The 21,395-nt window shown below is 41.1% G+C and overlaps 1 protein-coding gene across 1 annotated transcript; it reads left to right on the forward strand.

Moving 5' to 3' along the window:
* The first annotated feature begins 13,475 nt into the window (after positions 1-13,475).
* Positions 13,476-20,318, forward strand: LOC124287215. The gene is made up of 3 exons (XM_046723714.1): positions 13,476-13,665; positions 17,990-18,145; positions 19,996-20,318. The coding sequence occupies exons 1-3, from the start codon at positions 13,527-13,529 to the stop codon at positions 20,037-20,039; spliced, it is 339 nt and encodes a 112-aa protein (XP_046579670.1). The 5' UTR covers positions 13,476-13,526; the 3' UTR covers positions 20,040-20,318.
* Positions 20,319-21,395: the final 1,077 nt, after the last annotated feature.

The raw sequence follows: 21,395 nt of genomic DNA on the forward strand, positions 1-21,395 counted from the left end.
TAACCTACTGTTATAAGATGTGTAAAATTTCTTAACGGCAAGTCTTATAAAACTCCTTAAGGGTCAGAAGTAAAAAAAATATCCTTCACGGTAAGATGTATAAAATTCCTTAACGGCAAGGTGTAGAAAAGTCCTTAACGGCAAGGTGTGGGAAAATTCCTTAACGGCAAGGTGTAGAAAATTCCTTAACGGCAAGGTGTGGGAAAATTCCTTAACGGCAAGGTGTAGAAAATTCCTTAACGGCAAGGTGTGGAAAATTCCTTAACGGCAAGGTGTGGGAAAATTCCTTAACGGCAAGGTGTAGAAAAGTCTTTAACGGCAAGGTGTGGGAAAATCCCTTAACGGTAAGGTGTGGAAAATTCCTTAACGGCAAGGTGTGGGAAATTCCTAAACGGTAAGGTGTGGAAAATTCCTTAACGGTAAGATGTAGAAAATTCCTTAACAGCAAGTTGCTTAAAATTCCTTAACGGTAAGATATGTAACATTTCTTAACGGTAAAATGTTTGGAATTCCTTAACATTTCTTAACGTAAGATGTTTGAAGTTCCTTCATGTTTGATATCACTTAGCGGTAACATGTTAAAAGATACTTTAGGGTACTATGTTTCTACCACATGGGTACAATGTGTGAAGCCCATTTCTGGTGTTCCCCGCCGTGATATTGCTGGGATGTAGCTAAAAGCGGCTTAAAACCATCTCCTCACTCACTATATTTCTATTTCTAGTAAGAAGCTTGAAATTCCTAAACTGTACGATGTTTAAAATTCCTTGACGGTAAGATGTTACCTTGAGGCTAAGATTTTAACAGTCTTTAAATATAAGGGAGTTAAATCTCATTAACGGTAAGATATTTGAATTTCCTTAAACATAAGATATTTTAATTCCCAGCGTAACAGCAGAAATATCAAATGCCTCCACGCGGAAACGTCCTTTTGGCTGAAACAAGAATGAAGACAAAAATCGATCCCGTTATGTAATCGGGTGTGTCAAAATAAATGATATTAACCTATTTCATATTTGCAACATCTATTTACTTAATGCATCAGAAAATGTAAAGGTACGAATAAAATGGCCATGAGTTTTTAAACATTTCAGTATTTAGAAGTATTTCCACATAGCTGCTTGTATTAGTGAAACACTCATTTCTTAACATGAACCCGATCACACGTCGAAAATGTGGCCCTTTTCTATATATTCTAACCATACTAAGTGTTTTATAAAAGCTGTTCAGATACGCTTAAAATAAATAATTGTAAGATAACTTTACCCTATAATTAAAAGTTCCCCAAGGGGTCTTTTCTTGTACGTATCTACTTAAAAGAACCCAAATAACCTTATAACTCTTTAGTGTACCCATAGGCAAATTAACCTAAGCGGTGATGCCAGTAAAAATGCACGGAGAAATAACCTATTAGAATCATAAAGCTTTGGAAAGAACAAAAAATATACATAAAACGAACAACATCTCAATTTTATAATCAAAAGTAATCATCTCGAAAAAAATGTTTGGCAGTCACACAAATATATAGGACAATATAAGGTGTCTCAATAACTGACGGCATTGGTCTGAAATGCGTGGTAAGAATGATCTAACAGCGATAAGGCGCGGGTTGATATCTTCGTTCATGTACACACTGAAGCCCCATGTCTGTAACGGTGTGGTCGATATGATATAAGCGTAGGCACCGTCATCTAACTTACAGATTACTGATAACGGTTCGAGAGTGCATTTCCACTCCCACGCTTTATCCTTCCTCAATATTTCAACTTGAGATCATGTTCCCGGTTCCCAGTCACAGTTAGTATAATATGGGAAACGATGGGTGATCACTGTGGCAGGGGGCGGTGGGGTAGCCTAGTGGTTAAAGCGAATACCCGGGTTCGATTCCCCACATGGGTACAATGTGTGAAGCTATTTCTGGTGTCATTCGCCGTGATATTGCTGAAATATTGCTAAAAGCGGCGCAAAACTTAACTCACTCACTCGCTCATTGTGGCTACCTCAGTTAACAGGTCAACAAGATGTTTCCACTGTACTGATCACAGCCAACGGGTGAACTAATAGGATTTGGCTGTAATTATCATTCTACAATAGAACTCATAGGTTCTCATTGTAACGGCTAAGGGTAACATAGACCTCATAGGTTCTGACTGTAACGGCTGAGGTTAACAATAGACCTCATACGTTCTCATAGGGTTCCTCATAGGTTCTCGTTGTAACGGCTGAGGGTAACAATAGACCTCATAGGTTCTCGTTGTAAGGGCTGAGGGTAACAATACAAGTCATAGGTTCTCGTTGTAAGGGCTGAGGGTAACAATACAAGTCATAGGTTCTCGTTGTAACGGCTGAGGGTAACAATAGACCTCATAGGTTCTCGTTGTAACGGCTGAGGGTAACAATAGACCTCATAGGTTCTGACTGTAACGGCTGAGGGTAACAATAGACCTCATAGGTTCTGACTGTAACGGCTGAGGGTAACAATAGACCTCATAGGTTCTCGTTGTAACGGCTGAGGGTAACAATAGACCTCATAGGTTCTCGTTGTAAGGGCTGAGGGTAACAATAGACCTCATAGGTTCTCGTTGTAACGGCTGAGGGTAACAATACAAGTCATAGGTTCTCGTTGTAAGGGCTGAGGGTAACAATAGACCTCATAGGTTCTCCTTGTAACGGCTGAGGGTAACAATACAAGTCATAGGTTGTCGTTGTAAGGGCTGAGGGTAACAATAGACCTCATAGGTTCTCCTTGTAACGGCTGAGGGTAACAATACAAGTCATAGGTTGTCGTTGTAACGGCTGAAGCTAACAAATATGTTTTCTTTGTGACGATAGAACAATCGAAGTTAACAGACCTCATAGGTTCTCACTGTACTACATAGCAGTCGCTGTTAGCAAGAGAACTCATAGAATTTCGTAGTTACAGTCTAATCAACAAAGGAACACATGGGTTCTGACTGTAACGGTTGATGTTAACAATGGAACTCATACGGTGTCATAGTAACAGTCCAATCAACAATAGAACACATGGGTTCTGACTGTAACGGTTGGTGTTAACAATAGAACTCATACGGTGTCATAGTAACAGTCCAATCAACAATAGAACACATGGGTTCTGACTGTAACGGTTGATGTTAACAATAAAACTCATAGGGTGTCATAGTAACAGTCCAATCAACAATAGAACACATGGGTTCTGACTGTAACGGTTGGTGTTAACAATAGAACTCATACGGTGTCATAGTAACAGTCCAATCAACAATAGAACACATGGGTTCTGACTGTAACGGTTGATGTTAACAATAAAACTCATAGGGTGTCATAGTAACAGTCCAAGTTAAACAGTGAACTCACAGCTTCTGATTGTAACGTCTTAACAAAAGAACTCACAGGTTTGGGTTGTAACGGTTCAAGCTAACAACAGATGTCACAGGTCTACGTCACAACAGCTGTGGGGCGGTAGGGTAGCCTAATGGTTAAAGAGTCCGCTCGTCACGCCGAAGACTCGGGTTCGATTCCCCACAAGGGTACAATGTGTGAAGCCCATTTCTGGTGTCCCCCGTCGTGATATTGCTGGAATATTGCTAACAGCGGCGTAAAACCATACTCACTCACCCACAACAGCTGAGGTTAACAAGTGAACTCATATGTTCTCATTTTAACGAACGAACGGTCGAAGTTAATAAAAGAACATATAGATTCGCATTGAAATAACATCATCTCGCCGTATTAGTCATAGTTACAACTACACTGATATTATCTCACTATATTTCCTACTTTCATACGTTGGCTCGTCACGCCGAAGACCCGGGTTCGAATCCCCACATGGGTACAATGTGTGAAGCCCATTTCTGGTGTCCCCCGCCGTGATGTTGCTGGAATATTGCTAAAAGCGGCGTAAAACCAAACTCAGTCAGTCAGTCAGTCCTACTTTCATATTCCGTTACATTTGAGTCACAGATGCTGCGGAAAGATAAAAGGTGGATATTTCACCACAAATCGCATCACTATCATATGTCATACGTCATGCGAAGATCCGGGTTAGAATTGGTCTTCAGTAACCCATGCTTGTCGTAAGGGGCAACCAACGGGAACGGGTGGTCAGACTTGTTGACTAGTTGTGTAGATTAAAGCCCATGCTGTTCGTCACTAGCTAGATTGTTTGGTCCAGACTCGATTATTTACAGACCGCCGCCATATAGCTGGAATATTGCTGAGTGCGGCGTTAAACAACCAACCAACCAACCAACCAACCAACCAACCATGCGTCATGCAAGAGAATGGAATACCTCACTGGAGTATATTTTATGAAAACAAGATAACAACAGGATGACACCACGGACCTTTCTGGTCACAAACTGTTGCCATAACTGTTGTTGGTGATCATGACACCTTCAGAGCCAGAAAGTAATTTCGTGTAGTTAATCGCCGCATTGACAAAACTAGAAGATACAGCGACGTAAGATGTTTGAGTACTTTAACATATTTTTACAAGGCAGGAGTCGTCTAAGATAGCTGTGGAGGTTGGGAGACCTCACCAGCCATCATCTCACCGCACCGCACCGCGCCGCATCGCAAATTTATTGTTATTGTAATTGTGTTTTGTATTTGCACAAGATATTGATAGCGCGAGTTCAACGAACACAAGACCCACGCTACCCACCGGTCAAACGGGTTTTCTTAATTACATTTTATAAAACATGATTTCTCTCATATTTTACATTACAGTAAGCAAGCTCGTGATATCACGAGTTTTGGGTATGGTGGGATTTTGACAAAGGTCAGTTTCAGATTCAGTTTCAGCTAGACGTTCAGTTTCTTTGACGTCGTGGCAACGTTACAACTTGACGTTGTGTGAAGGAGAGACACAGTTCAATTACGTTGTATGGAAGAGACACACAGTTCAATTCCGTTGTATGGAAGAGAGACACAGTTCAATTCCGTTGTATGGAAGAGACACACAGTTCAATTACGTTGTATGGAAGAGACACACAGTTCAAATCCGTTGTATGGAAGAGACTCACAGTTCAATTCCGTTGTATGAAAGAGAGACACAGTTCAATTCCGTTGTATGGATGAGACACACAGTTCAATTACGTTGTATGGAAGAGACACACAGTTCAATTCCGTTGTATGGAAGAGACACACAGTTCAATTCCGTTGTATGGAAGAGACACACAGTTCAATTCCGTTGTATGGAAGAGAAACACAGTTCAATTCCGTTGTATGGAAGAGACACATAGTTCAATTACGTTGTATGGAAGAGACACACAGTTCAAGTCCGTTGTATGGAAGAGACACACAGTTCAATTCCGTTGTATGGAAGAGACACACAGTTCAATTCCGTTGTATGGAAGAGACACACAATTCAATTCCGTTGTATGGAAGAGAGAAATGAGAATAAAGGCAAGAAGGCGTTGTTGTGTGCAGTTGTACTGATGCAATACATTTCGACTTTCCTGAAAATCAAAATATCCATTATCATAATAAAAAAAAAATAATAAACCTATTACGATTGTATGTTCTATATGTTGACACTGAGCAAATCTCTTTTGTAAAGAAACTGTGGAGTACGGGCGGCCAATTCGTATTGCGCCACAATTTGCTACATGTAATTACCTCCCTTAGGCGCGTAAGGAACTTATGATTGTGGGTTCCAATTTAAGTTCATCTATATTATGTGTCTAGGTGTATCAGCACCATACTTGTTGCCGTGCGTGGTAACTTCGGGTTTTCTTCCCTCCACAAGCAGACACATCATTACAATGCAGCTCAAAGCGGCGTTAAAACAAACCACAAGGCTGTATTGACTCACTCACTGACAGTGAGAGATCTCAGGATAGTGGTCTTTACATTGATCGGCTACTGGGCGCGCTGTTCAAACAAAAACGGAGCATGTAGTAATTTCATGCGTTATTTCCACAGTTGAATTTTGTGGTGATGCTGTTGACGTTTAGTTTCCATAAACATGGGATTGAAACGATGGGTGTAGACATGTGAAACAAGGCTTAATTCAAAAACTTTCAGTTGAAAGGGTTTTTAATAAATGATTGAAATTTAATGATTACATGTATAAGTAGGACGGAATGGGGATAAATGTTTCTTTATTGCTGTGATAGTTAGAACTATTGGAGCAACTGAATTTTGAATCATTGCAATTTAATGTTAATTGTTAAAAGACAAACTTTTTTCTCTCCTTTGTTTTGCTCACAAGAACATTGCCTCGTGTCATTTTTTTAATATTTTCCCACAAAATGTCTCATATCAATGCATTCTTACCAGGTGATGTTGAAGTTGAAACGCAATGATAAACCAAAAAAATCAGTAAATACAGAATTACATTGGGAAATCATTAAATCACTTCACGATATCAATGAATTATTAATAGGAATGAGTTTACAACCTTAAGAAGCTAGACAATGGTAGGTAGCGGCAGCAATAAAAACTTCAGTATACAAATATCACTCACGTACGTCACAAATTCCGCAGATTCAAATTTCTTGAGTGCGTCTGTTTCTAAATCCAGGAATAGAAAGCAGAAGAGTCGATGAGGTCATACACATAACCGCGGTCAGCAAGTAGTTGAGTAAGATACACTCGAATCACTCTCGTTTCGCTCGGAGATTACGTAGTCCATAGACAACTGAGAACACGCTCCTCATAAGAAAAGGGGTCTATTCCGTGAGGTTAAAAAGTTGTGAAACGCGGTGACGACGATCTGACCATAAACAAACACAGGTTAGAGAGGTCATTGTAAATGTATAGCAGTCAAATTCTTTGTACGAGCGCTTCATTCAATTTGCTGCCACTCACCATCATCACAATTGACTGCAAAGTCGTGCCGATGAAATGACAAATAGATGTACATTGGAAAGCAACAGATCGTCTTAAATGGCATTAAAGTTAGTAATTCATCTGTAATAACTCGTCACTTAAATTTCAGACACAGGCATGAACAGTGGGAAAGGTTGTGTAACAAACGATCAAGTAAATGTGTATTAAAGCTTGTAACAAGGGCATATGCAGTGATACGTAGAACCATTTGCACGTGCTTTGTCAACCCCTACTGTCGTTTCTGCAATAAAAGCCTGTAAAAAGAAATGTCCATATCAGGAGCGTATATTTAACGGAATATACAAAGGGAGTCAATAAAATATTCTAAAAGCAATGTTCTTGGTACCCAAAGATATGAACTTGATTTCATATGATTTTGCATAGTGAGTGAGGGTGGTTTTATCAATATTCCAGCAATATCACAGCGGGGACGCTACAAATGTACACATTGTACATATGTGGGGAATCGAACCCGGGTCTTCGGCGTGACGACCGAAAGCTGTAACCCCTAGACTACCCCACACCAGAAATGGGCTTCACGCATTGTACAAATGTGGGGAATCGAACCCGGGTCTTCGGCGTGACGACCGAAAGCTGTAACCCCTAGACTACCCCACACCAGAAATGGGCTTCACACATTGTACCCATGTGGAAAATCGAACCTGGGTCTTCTGCGTTGCGAGCGAACGATTTAACCACAAGCGGGTTCGATTCTCCACAGACCCGTGAAGACCCGGGGTAGAATAGGTCTTCAGCAACCCATGTGCTTGCCATAAAAGGCGACTATCTTGTCGTAAGAGGCGACTAACGGGATCGGGTGGACAGTTTCGCTGACTTGGTTGACACATGTCATCGGTTCCCAATTGCGCAGATCGATGCTCGTGCTGTTGATCACTGGATTGTCTGGTCCAGACTCGATTATTTACAGACCGCCGCCATATAGCTGGAATATTGCTGAGTGCGGCGTAAAACTAAACTCACTCACTCACTCGATTCTCCACATGGGTACAGGGGTTCAAAAATCCCATCGCCCGACGCCCGGGACAAGTCAGTTTTCATTTCGGGCAATCAAATAATGGTATCTTACGTGTCCGTGGGCTACTAGATAATTTCCACTTATGGTTTCAAACTGCAAATAAACTTTGATTTAATTTCATATCTGCTCAAAATGTAGCTATTAAATTTCGCAATGATAATAAAGTAGAGTTATCTTTCTTTGCTATTTATCACTTTTCAATAAATAGTCAAGTAAACATTAACATCAAATACCATGTTGATTTCTTCTTTCATAATTACATCATCATAATTATGTCATAAAATCAAGGCAAGTGGAAAATTAGTCAGGACAAGTGACTTTCTTAAAGTCACTTGCCCTGTGGCAAGTGGCTTTTTAAAACAAAATTGAACCCCTGGGGTATATTGTGAGAGGCCCATTTCTGGTTATGCTACCTTGTCTTTCTTCTCACGTTAAGCTGACCCACCATACCCTAACCCGAACTCACCCACTCACTCACTCAACTGCACGGAGAAGCTGCACACAAATAGAATTTAACCAGAATATATATATACACAATCAAGTGTACACACATGTTCCTGAGAAAAGAATTTTGTCTTCAGTCAGGGGAACTTTAATATCAATGAGTGTACTAGTGAGTTTAGTTTAACGCCGCTTTGAGCAATAATCCAGCAATATCACGGCGGGGAACACCAAAAATGGGCTTCACACATTGTACCCATGTGGGGAATCGAACCCGGGTCTTCAACGTGACGAGCGGCGTTTTAACCATTAGACTACCCAACCGCCCCTTTAATATTAATGCCTATAAACTCTCCACAATGAGTGAATGGCATATTATGTGTACATTTCGCTCACTATATCCGGCTCGATTGTCGTGAAACATTAGCGTCTTTGTAACATTCGAACTCAAATGAAAATAACATTTTCTCTTCGCTCGCACAATATAACATTGAAATACACTGTGAATCGGTGAGTGATGCCATTATTGAGAGAAGCAGTCATAAAATCTACGTTTGAAGACCACCACAAATGATGAGCTGTGAGCCTGCCATATACATTCAAAACCGTATTTGAATAAATTAGTTGTTATATGAGATGCCCTTGTATTTCAACATTTTCAAGAAAAGTTTAGAATCAATGTATATACCCATCGTAGCTAATTCAGATTGTACCAGTACTCAGTTCATGAGTATATAAAGACTTTGGCACTCTTTAAGGGTCATTTTATTGATGCTATACTCACAGAAATGACTTACTGAATCTTTTTCCCCACTCTCACGTTACAATAATTGGTTCCGTATATCGCAGATTCATAGGCGCGATGACAGCATCAAAAATGGTAAAAGATCATGATGGCTAATATACCAAAACCAATTTGTAGCAGTAACTGTTGGTCATTGAGAATTCTGCTGAACATTAACATTATTTGTCGAAAATAATTCTTCGGAGCAGGATTTTACAACCATAGTTTGTTTGTTGTTGATCACCACTCTGGGCAATATTCCAGCTATATGGCACCGGTCTGTAAATATTCGAGTCTGGACCAGACAATCAAGCGTAAGTGAGCCTGACCACCCGATCCCTTTAGTCGCCTCTTACGACAAGAATTGGTTACTGAAGATCGATTCTAACCCGGATCTTCACAGGTGTACAATCATAGCAATGACCCGACACTTAGGTAAAACAGACGTCATTCGGACATATACTGAACTTAATAAACAAGAAAGGGTGTATGCCGTACCATCAATATTTTGGGATTTATTTTTAAGCAAAGTCATGATTTCATGCAGATATTCCCAAAATTATTCATGATCCCGACATGGTTTTGCTCAGAATAGGTAAAGCGATTGAATGAATGAGAGGGTATGATGTCTCGTCACTGACAGCAATATTCCAGCAATATCACACGGGGAACACCATCAGTGGGCTTCACCTATAGTTCACTAGCGCTACCCCACCGCCCAGGAACACAATATATGATGTCACAGAAATTCCAATTGTATATCGATTTTTATTAATGTTTAACAGATGGTTTCTAAACATTTGAAAGATAGAACAAAACAAACATCCGGATTGACATAAGTCGCCGGATGTATTTCTCAATACAATGCGTATCTCTTGTTTCATTTCTCGCTGCTCATTTACGAGCGCTTCTTCTCCACTCTTTCTCTGGTTGTAATACCAGTAGTATCTGGTGCATTACCTGTTCCGTGACATCTCGTGCTTTACCTGTTCCGTGATGTTGGCATCTTCACATTTGACACTTCATGTCACGCCACGGCCAGGTGAGTTGTTACACCCGTCGGCCATACATCATCTTCAACTAATGTCCATATATTTTACAGAATTAACAGATGTTAAACAACTACGCCTCAGTCCGATTTATCTTCGGCCAGGACCCGCCACACATATATAAAAAACAACAACACAATTGGGAGTGTAAACTAGGGAATGTAAATGTAAACTAAGGAATGTAAATGTTAACTAGGGAATGTAAACGTAAACCAGTTAATGTAATGAGTGACTTTAGTTTTACGCCGCACTCAGCAATATTCCAGCTATATGGCGGCGGTCTGTAAATAATCGAGTCTGGGCCAGACCATCCAGTGATCAACAGCATGGGCATCGGTCTGCGCAAATGGGAACCGATGAAATGTGTCAACCAAGCTAGCGAGCCTGACCACCCGATCCCGTTAGTCGCCTCTTACGACAAGCATGGGTTACTGAAGGTTCATTCCAACCCGGACCTTTACTGGTCCCAGTTAATGTAAACTAGGCAATGTAAATGTAAACTAGCGAATGTAAACGTAAACTAGGGAATGTAAATGTAAACTAGGGAATGTAAACGTAAACTAGGGAATAAAAACGTAAAGTAGGGAATGTAAATGTAAACTAGGGAATGTAAATGTAAACTAGCGAATGTTAACGTAAACTAGGGAATGTAAGCGCAAACTAGGAAATGTAAACGTAAACTAGGGAATGTAAACGTAAAGTAGGGAATGTAAATGTAAACTTGGGAATATAAATGTAAACAAGGGAATGTAAGCGCAAACTAGGGAATGTAAATGTAAATTAGGGAACGTAAATGTAAACAAGGGAATTAAGCGCAAACTAGAGAATGTAAATGTAAACTAGGAATGTAAACTAGGGAATGTAAACGAATACATTAAAATATATGGATAACTAATATATTCTTCAAACTGCTCGGGAGGACTGCTGGTTAATTACTTGTCTCTCAGACTGTGGACCATGTTATTCTCCTATCAGCCGAGCCCTCACTGTAATAATTTTATAGCCGGGTCGGTGGGGTAGCTTAATGGTTAAAGCGTCCACTCGTCACGCTGAAGAACCGAGTTCGATTCCCAACACGGGGACATTGGGTGAAGCCAATGTCTGGTGTCCCACGCCGTGATGTTGCTGGGATATTGGGACAGGATCTCAGTCCTTTATATGTACTACCGCGAAGAACAGGAAGCAATCTTTAGAACTCTCCCATCCCGCTTCCCTACTCTTCAGCAAGGGGACGGTAGGGGTAGCCTAGTGGGTAAAGCGTCCGCTCGTCACGCCGAAGACCCGGGTTCGATTCATCACAATGTGTGAAGGCCATCCCTGGTGTTCCCCGCCGTGATATTGATGGAATATTGCTAAACGCGGCGTAAAACTTAACTCACTCATACACCCTTGCTTGTGACATAGCCCTCCGATTCCAGACTGGACAGAACTTACAGAACTTACATTCATGTGTCTCAACAGTATTGCATTTCGGCAATCCTTTCCTTTGGTTCTTTCGATCTCGAATTACCCGCTTTTGATTTTAATGAGGTAATCTTCCTACGAATCTCAATCTAACGGACCTACCTGAATGAGAGTTACAAACCAGCCTCAAAGGTGTTTGGCGATACCAACAGCATGCGACCAGCTTATTAATCACGATAACGTTTGCAAGAAATCCAACACTGAAACTCTGATACACAAACAAAAACAGGAATGTGTTTTGACGGAGGAGATGTATGAAGTCCAGCGGTAGCTTTGGTTTCTAGGGAGTACGAGTTACCGCCCTTACTGCCGTACAGCTCTGTCCAGATCTGCAAATAGTTTATGGATCCGTGAAGATCCGGGTTAGAATTGGTCTTCAGCAACCCGTGCTTGTCGTATGGGGCGACTTACGGGATCGGGTGGTCAGGCTCGTTGACTTGGTTTACACGTCGTCGTATCCCAATTGAGTAGATCGATGCTCATGTTGTTGATCACTGGACTGTCTGGTCCAGACTTGATTATTGTCAGACCGACGCAATATAGCTGGAATATTGCTGAGTGCAGCGTTAAACAACAAACAAAACAAACAAATGTAAATAGGTTATTGGTAGTTTCACTGGAAATTAATTAATCTCAATGTGTTTTATGACTGTCTGTGACAGTAAAGGTTTGTATGTGTTTCACCCATTACATCATTTCTGCCTTGAGTGTCCATTTTACAATGGTATTCGAGAAACTAAATAAATAATCTGCCATCACATGAGAAGCTGTCTCAACTGTTCATGTCAAGGAATATAATTGTCATTAATGATCTGGGAATATATTTACATCTAGCTCTTAAAAAACGTAATACGTTTTTGCGACTGTGATATCTCTATATCCTGATGTGTATCCTGCTCCGTAGCATCCATGTTAATTGTTATATTGGCGCTTGATAAACTGTGCGCATGGTACAACATGTATATGGGCCTGTGGCCCCTTTACTGAAATAAACACCTACCTCTCTATTACAATGGTGCTGTTAGTAGTTCAAAAGCCCCTGATTTCACAAAAAGACTTTGGAAATATTACAACAATGAAAGGGAAACCATGAATAATCTGTCGCGCTAATTCCACGGGGTTGCACCTGTATGAATGGGTGAGTATGGTTTTACGCCGCGTTTAGCAATATTTCAGCAAAATCACGGCGGGGGACACCAGAAATGTGCTTCACAAATTGAACCCACGTGGGGAATCGAACCAGGTCTTCGGGCTGACTAGCCAACGCGTATTTCTAATTGTGAGCGAACTCTGCGGAGACACAGTGGTTTAGGGGCAATGGGGTAGCCTAATGGTTACAGATTTCGGTTGTCAAGCCGAAGTCCGGGTTCGATTCCCCATTTGGGTACAATATGTACATTTGTAGTGTCCCGGTGGTGATGTTGATGGGATATTGATAAAAGCGGCGTAAAAATAAATTCACTCACATAGTGATTTGTGGGTAACTGTGGGGAATTCATGCAATTCAAGTATTGTTTGCAACTATCTGTGAAACGTATTTTTGGTATATGTATTTTATACATTCTCATTGTTGTTAGCTGGCCAGTTCTATTTTAACAAAACCCCTACATTTATAAACCTAGTAAAAAAGTGTGTCCAAATTAAGCGCGGGAGACAGTAGTACCCGCAGAATGCTGCCAAGCCTGCATCTCACCTCGCAGAAACATTCTGCAGATTCACAGATTCAGTGGTTTCATCGAACATGACCCACAATTACCTTCGGTGGTAAATGTATCTGGTGGGTCAAGATTTGAGTTCAGGGGTTGCACCAACCTTTGTGTGTCGATCTATTGTGAGGTGTAAAATCATGATATGGTCCCTTTGAATTTAGGCACATCCTTGGACCACATCACGTGTCACAGCAGGCCAACCAGGGCCGAGTATGGTGATCGGGGCTTTCCGTGCAGCATGTGCAGATCAGCCTCGTTCTCTGAGGTCACGCAGAACAATCTTCGTTGTTAACACTAACATTTGGAGGCACGGGCGACGAAACCTTGAACGTACCAGTGAAAATCCAACGAGTGAGTGAAAATGTACTTTGTATTTCAATTTCTGCGTGTTTTGTTATGTTGAATACCTGTTAATGGCCAAGTTTTCTGCATATAACACGAATCCTGGGGATTTGGTTTTAGTATAAAACTAAAAGTTCTTGGACATGCACTTCACTTTCCAGGCACCGAGCATTTTCTGTCTGTGAAAATTTGATTAAAAACTCTTAGCTTTCATGACGCATCTGTTAAAATACTTAGAACTGATCAAAGTAAACACAACGCAGGTTCTGGTGTCCATACTCTGCTGAAACAAATTCCGATTCCATTAATGAATGTGCACATCGTTTGACTTGTAAGAGTAAAGGAGGCTTATCCTTCATTTACAACCTGGAGCGGTAGGGTAGCCGAGTGGTTAAAGCGTTCGGTCGTAACGCAGAAGACACGGGTTCGATTCCCCACATGGGGACAATGTGTGACGCCCATTTCTGCTGTCCCCCGCCGTGATATTGCTGGAATATTGCTGAAAGCGGCGTAAATTCCAACTTAACACTCATTTACAAACTCGGGAAAGAGTACCTTCCGTTCCCCCAACCCTAAACCTAACTCTAAACCTAACCCTAAACGTAACTTAAAGTTTGGACTTTTAGTCATTTTGTGAGTTCTCTAGTAATTGTTAAGTTTTGTTAATAATTTTAGGATATTTATAAATATTATTAGGGATGGGGAAACGGGAGGAACTCTTACCGTTCCCGGATCCCTTTGCACGCGCCAACATGTGTTATGGGAGACGGGGCCCAGCTTACTTCCGGTACCAGATTTCCGATGACAAGCGTATATTCAAGAACCAGCCATTCGTAACTACTCGCCTCTTTCCGTGACCTACAAGAAGACGCTATCCGGCTTGCCGGAATGACACGAGTAGTTACGAGTTTGGCATGCAAGGTTTAATGGCGATTCTGTGCAGAAGTGAATGTTAGGCAACCTGCTCCATATTGTATTGTGTGTAAAACCACATGTTCGTACGATAACGAATAGGGTGAGAGTTCCGCCCGTAACCCCCGCTTGAAATGTATTCTATTCATTAGGATTATTTCGAGGGGTTAGGTTTTATGGTTTATGGTTATGAGATCACAACGAAGTATTTTGAGTAACCTTCGCTGTGGTACTTTTCCCTTAGAATTGGTAGATGTTGTTGCCCAAAGACGCCGCTACAAGATAGAATCTGTAAGCTCTGTAGCTCTAATATAGTTGAATTTTTTATTCAATTTTTATTCAGATTTGAGTTATGACCCGTGGAAAAAAGCAATCTTATTTGACCCATTATTTGTTACTAGGTCCCCTACTGACAGTAGCGTACCTGCCATTAGGCACGTGCCTACACTTAGTTTACTTCGGCAATTCATCACTATGGCCGTGACATCAGCATCAAGATCCTTCAGTGCAATGAGGAGGATGAAGACGTACCTTCGGTCCACCATGGGTGATGTCCGTATGACATCACTTGCACTTATTCTTGTCCACAGAGATATGTCAGTAAACACAGCCCTTGTCATTGAGCAATTTGCTGCACGGAAGGCGAGGGGCATAGATTTCATTTAAGACTGTACGTAACGTATTGACAGAAATATTACTCCCCAGAATACTTTATTTTCTTATTGATCCACATAATTGTCATGTGTTTATATATACTGTAAGCCATTAAAACGCAATTTGACATTCATACTTTCTTTACTCACACCAATTTCAACATATATAAACCTAACTGGCAGATATGTTTTAAGTGAACATCTGTGAATATTTTCATCTTAAAATGTCCAGTCAACATCATTGACGCAACAACGACATCAAACAAAGGAGGGGTCACTTGCAGTCAATATCGTGTGTGTCCACCGTGCGCTGCAAGACATGCTCGCAGTCTTTGGGGCATTGAAAGACACACATTTCTCAGGAACAGCTGTTGGATGGTCTGCGGCCTCTGATGGTCTGTGGTCTGATCATGACACCACCCCCTTCAAAACGATCATGTTCAAGGACACAGTTTGGCGCAAGTCTTTCTCCTTTACGTCGATAAATCTGTTGACGTCCATCTGCAAAGGATAAGTTAAACCTGGATTCATCTGACAAAATGACATCTGGCCATGTCCTGTTGCCAAGATTGGCCCCATTTGCTGCCCATCGCTGTCTGGCAAGTCTGTGGCGATGCAATAAGGTTGGACCACGGTACGGGTGACGACACCGGATGTTGAAGGCAGCAAGGCGTCCTTGCACCTTTTGGGCGCTGAAATGACGTTGACTTGTCCCAATTGTCCTCCTTGCCTCATCATCAGCTGTTTGGAACCGATTTCGCAATTGTAAAACTCGGATATTGCGGTTTTGTCGAGCTGTTATCACAGGTGGTGCACCAGGTCGCGGACGATCAGCAACACTTCCGGTAGCCCGAAAACGTTGTCTGAGTCGACTTACAGTGGATGGATGCACATTAAAGTGCCTGGCAATCATCACATCTGAAGCACCCTGGCTGACCATACCGATAACCTGATTCCTTTCGTCTTGCGTCAAGTGTGGCATTTTCTCAAAGTGATTGAGTTCCACAATTCCTTGTGCTTTTACAGGGCCTGAGTGCAGGTAATGCATGTGCACAACGTGTTTCATGAATGTGGTTGTGTTTACGAGAAATGTCAAAGGTTCAGTTATAAGTATCAAAGTTCATGTGAGAGGAAAGATCCGGGACTGGGACTCGAACTCGAAATGGGCCAGAATAACAGCCTTTTATCCCTACATCCTCTGTATCGCAGGCAAAAAGCTTCAATAGAACTTTTGTGAGTTTCAGGACAACAAATACCAATTGCGTTTTTAATTGCTTACAGTATATGTATATAAAGTAATCAGTACCTAGCATTCAATGTGTATTAACAACACTACTTGCAGCAATTGGCTTCACTAGTTTACAGATTTTCTATATGCATATAAATTGTATACTGACTTCAGTTAACCCCACCCCCAAGAAAACGCATTGAAAGTAGTTGTTTTTTATTTTGGTAAAAAGTAAATCAGCTGGTATATAACATGAAAAATGACTTTGGCTGAAAGAGCTATTTTGTCACTGTTTAAATATGTCATAAAATATCTGGGTAAGACTTCCGCCCGTATCCCCCCCTAAACTTTAGCGATGAGGAATAATTTCTTTGAGTGACATTTTATTAAGTTTGATATCTTTCAGTATGTTCAGATACAATTAAAGAAACATGTTAAAACTCATCCTTATCTGATGAGGAATATATATACACATGTATTCAGGTGATATGATTTTACTAGAATATAATTCAAGGGGGGGATACGGGCGGAAGTCTTTCCGCATCGTTCATTATGGTAATCTCTTGTCTCTGAAGCTGATCCTTGAGAATCTGAAGCCTTCTGTCAAGCTCGTTCTGTGAAGGTAACCTGAACCTGCGCATTTGCCATATTGACATCGTTTATGTTACTTACCTAGCGTATATAGTTACACATGTATCCGTGAGAAGGAAATGAGAAAAGTTAACTAGGTTTGTATCAGATATGTCACATTTCAACAACAATAGCACTCATGTCTTAAGTTCTCCCTCGTTAATTAGAGTAGAGCGGATTAGCGCAGTCTTTCTGCTATTCGCAGGTTCATGTTCTCCAAGGTAGTCGACGACCGCCTCCGTGGTGTAGTGGTTAGAGCGTCCGCCCGGAGAGCGGAAGGTCGCGGGTTCGATCCCCGACCGCGTCATACCAAAAGACGTTAAAATATGGTACTTGTTGGTCCCTGCCTGGCGCTCGGCATTAATGGGTACAACAAGGACTGGTCGGCTTGGAGTCAGTGTAATGTGTCTGAGAGGGTATTCATGCTTCACTGCGGCATGGTATCTCAGTGGGCTAGCACTATAAAACCAGCTTCAGTCTGGGCTAGTACAAGCAGCCGCACATACACATACACACGCATGCACGTCGTCATATGAGCGAAATATTCTCAAGCACGACGTTAAACCCAATTTCACCTCACCTCCAAGGCAGTCGACGCTCCGGGTGTTATCAGAGCAGTGTTGAGCATTGCCACGCTCCAGTGCTTTTCAACAGTCCCGGGTGTGTATTCGATAAAAAATTCGACAGTCCGGGTGTGAACTGTTGTATTGTCGGAAGGTATGAACAGGAGGGTATGCTTCCTGCCAGATTGGTTAGATGAGGGACTTTTTTTAATGAGGACTCGAAAACAAGTAAGGAAGTTGTACAGGTATCAGAGCCTCGTGAGTGACTGTAAGGAATTGTACGTTCAGATAAACCTACATCTGTGAATCATAGTCGGTTACTATGTTAAAGTGCATTTTGATTTAAGTTTCTAATTCTCAAACCCGATATCAGAATCAACAAAGGAGCAGCAGCAGCAGCAAAGGGATCCAACAACCAGGTACATATATTGAACAAGTCTCCATCCTTGTGAACATGGATGTCTGTCAACTACCACCACAGGACACAGACTTCAAAGTGCCAGGTAAATTCCCAATTTTGGCGTTGAGACAAGTTTCTTTGCATTGTACTTTTAAATCAGAGGATTGAGACTAATTTTAGTGAAGTACAGCTATGAGACAAGGATTTTAAACCATCAGCATTCTTAACTGAAATCAGAACAATCTGAAGCATGTATAATTTTGGCATACCTCCCCTTTCAGATTGAGCCTCTGGTCAATCTTCTTTGTGAGTCGAATGATCTTGGCAGTCCTGTTATTCATTAAACTTATCTCCAAGAGGTTTCATTGAGACTTTTTCTGCACTGACTTTCCAAAACTGCTCTTGGATAAGCTCACGCTACTGTAACGGGAGCTGATGATATACACTATGGACTCCAAACATTAATTTTAAGACTACCTTAATTCTGGACACAGGAAAAGTCCCCTCTGCATGGCATTGTTGCCCTAGTTGTTCCTCAACCTGGACGATCTCAACAGGTACCTAAGATAGGGACCCATTTCGACCCACTGTTGACAGCTGTTTGCAAAACCACGGAGGGCATGGTCGACGTCATACTAACATGGTATATTAAGTCGAATAATTCATTCACGCATCCTTTGTGTGGGTTTTATACGTATACGTTGCCAATTTAGTGACATCATTTAACAATCAGCTTTCAGTAACTCTTCTTACGAAAAAAAAGATGCATACGCGGCATTGCGATTGTGGCCAGTTTGCCTCGTGCAATTTCAAGATTGTTCAAGGCTGTCTAAACAATCATTACTCATAACAAGGGTGCGCAAGCAATTTATCCCTTTAGTATTAAAATGAAATGTACTTCACTAAACATACTACATCCGTCATATGCCAGCAGATTAAGTTACGAACTGTACAGAGTAGTGCTATCACAGATCCATCCTGCGCATGTGATAATTATACAATCAGCATAAGCCATATCTGTGATTGTGATTACATTGTTCTTTTAAACGGCATTGCAGACCTGACAAATCATAACCATGAAATTCTATTTAAAAATGTATTTCTGCATATAAGCAAATCAAAACAATACCAGTAGTTTCCTTTCTCTGTACCTTTTGTATCATATTTTCCTGTCTGTTTCTGATTGCTTGCGCTGAAATTTAATATTGTAAATATCCTTGGAGAGGTTTTATAACTTGTAAGAACTGGTCTTCGATCCTTTCCACTTTCTGTATTAATATGGCATTTGCGGCAATTTAAGTCACCCAGAAGGACCTGCTGTTGATCACTCGATTATTTACAGACCGCCGCCAAATAGCTGGAATATTGCTGAGTGCGGCGTAAAACTAAACTTACTCTAAACGTAATCTGATTACAGCTCCATGGTTTATCAAGGAACATGCAACGACTATCCAAAATATTCTACTGCCATAAAGAATTAAAGTTCTGGTACCTTGTATGTCTGGTTATGGCCTTGTTTTATGGTCACACCCTTGTGCAAAATAATTATATCTGTGATAAGACTTATTTGACATATAGAGCCTATCGAAAGACATTAAAGTATTTCTTATGCATAACCTTTCACCATATGCTTGTGATAATGATGACGTGATTTTCTAACTCTCCGGGTGTCTGGAGGCATGAGTGACCAAGTCTGTTTGCTGTGACGGGAATCATGGGTTCGATTCTGGGTTTTGTCGAAGTGGTAAACATCCGATACCTGCATCACCACAGGTTTCCCTCACGCCTGAAGCTGGCACACCCAAACGTAGCTGAAATCTTGTTCAAAGCAGAGTTCGACCATTCTTGTGTGCCATTTTATCAAAAGATCATGTCAATCAGTACCTCCATGTAAGAGTGATATTTGTTGTGTCGTAACTGTAATTTATTTGGGAATTTGTGTACTTTCTACAGGTGATGTCATCCTCAACAAACCACTCAAGCTACACTTAAAGTGACTGAAGTCCGTGCCAGCTCTTTGTGGATAGTATCTTGTACCCAGTGAGATAATTTTTTGCCACAAGGTTGTCCTTGAATCCCTACGTAGTATGATGAGTTCAGTGTGTGAGAGATGTGGATTACCCGTGAAGTTCCGAGTTAACATATTTATCTTCAGCAACACATGCTTGTCATAAGCAGCGACCAACGGGAACAGGTGGTCATTGTCGCTGACTTGGTTGACAAATGTCATCGTATCCCAATTGCGTAGATCGATGCGTTTTCTGGTCCAGACTCTATAAAACGTGAATATTGCCTAGTGCGGTGTAGAACTAACCTCAGTCTTGTGCATGCACGAGTGGCGCCTTCATTTATTTGGATATGTTTTTTTACAGGGTCCTTGAGTAAAAAAACTGATGATACAAAACCGACTTCGAATCAATAGATGTGGATTACCCATGAAGACATGACTCTGGGTGTACTTTTGCAGAAAGATCATTTGTTGACGTAATACAACTGGACCTAACATTTGAATAAAATATAGTATGCAAAGTACGATTTGATTCTTTTATTCCAGAAAATCAGCTCAATATTGCCCATGCCTCCACATCTGGATGGAGGAAATAGTGAGCAACAAACCCGCGGAGGTTTGCTCAGTGCTACTCTGTATGATTTAGAGGAAAAATCATACAAATTGACAGGTCCAAGACCTCCAATGTGACTTAAAAACATCTGACCAACTGTGATTTATTTTTAAGACAAGGATTGCAATGTAAATATCACAAATAAAACTTGTCAGACCAACTCTGTTGTAGGTACATTTGGCTCAAAAGCGGACCAATAATTGTTGCAGAGGTATATATAGTCCAACTTCCCAACGTAGGCATCACATTACCCAGATCCATAAAGCCAGTATTGAGTAATTTACTCAATACTGACTGGCGGTCACCAAGATGTCAGAGGCTCATGTGTACATTCAACTGTGACTGCATCCTTGTCACATCTGCAACAGAAAGATTCACTGATGTAGTTATGCTGGCTGCTCTGTTTGAACACACTTGTACATACCACTGACATTCAGAAGCACCTTCTCATTTAGGGAATCAAAGCATGCCTCAGCTGTCATGACTGACTGCTTTAACACCCATTGAAACCATTTGCTTTAACTACAAGGCTGACCTATGACCAGCCATACAGGGCAACACCACATATATATCCCAAAACAATACAAATTCCACAATGAACGCCAGAAGTCCAGCAATACCTGGTAACCTAAGCAACAGATACTGTGAATATAATTTTGTGCGACGTTTTCACAATTTCGTATGAAGTGTTAAAACACTTGTGAAAAACGATAGTCATAGATTGTGAATTAT

This window comes from Haliotis rubra, unplaced genomic scaffold, assembly GCF_003918875.1.
Source record: "Haliotis rubra isolate DU_JTF1 unplaced genomic scaffold, ASM391887v1 Scf4, whole genome shotgun sequence".
Classification (NCBI taxonomy): domain Eukaryota; kingdom Metazoa; phylum Mollusca; class Gastropoda; order Lepetellida; family Haliotidae; genus Haliotis; species Haliotis rubra.

What these genes read in the sequence shown, in the direction of transcription:
- LOC124287215 (XM_046723714.1), top strand. Translation starts at nt 13,527, where the DNA reads ATGGTGATCGGGGCTTTCCGTGCAGCATGTGCAGATCAGCCTCGTTCT. An exon ending in TACCAGTGAAAATCCAACGA is followed by an intron (nt 13,666 to 17,989) that starts GTGAGTGAAAAT and finishes TTTTGATTTAAG; the next exon opens with TTTCTAATTCTCAAACCCGA. An exon ending in CACAGACTTCAAAGTGCCAG is followed by an intron (nt 18,146 to 19,995) that starts GTAAATTCCCAA and finishes TACTTTCTACAG; the next exon opens with GTGATGTCATCCTCAACAAA.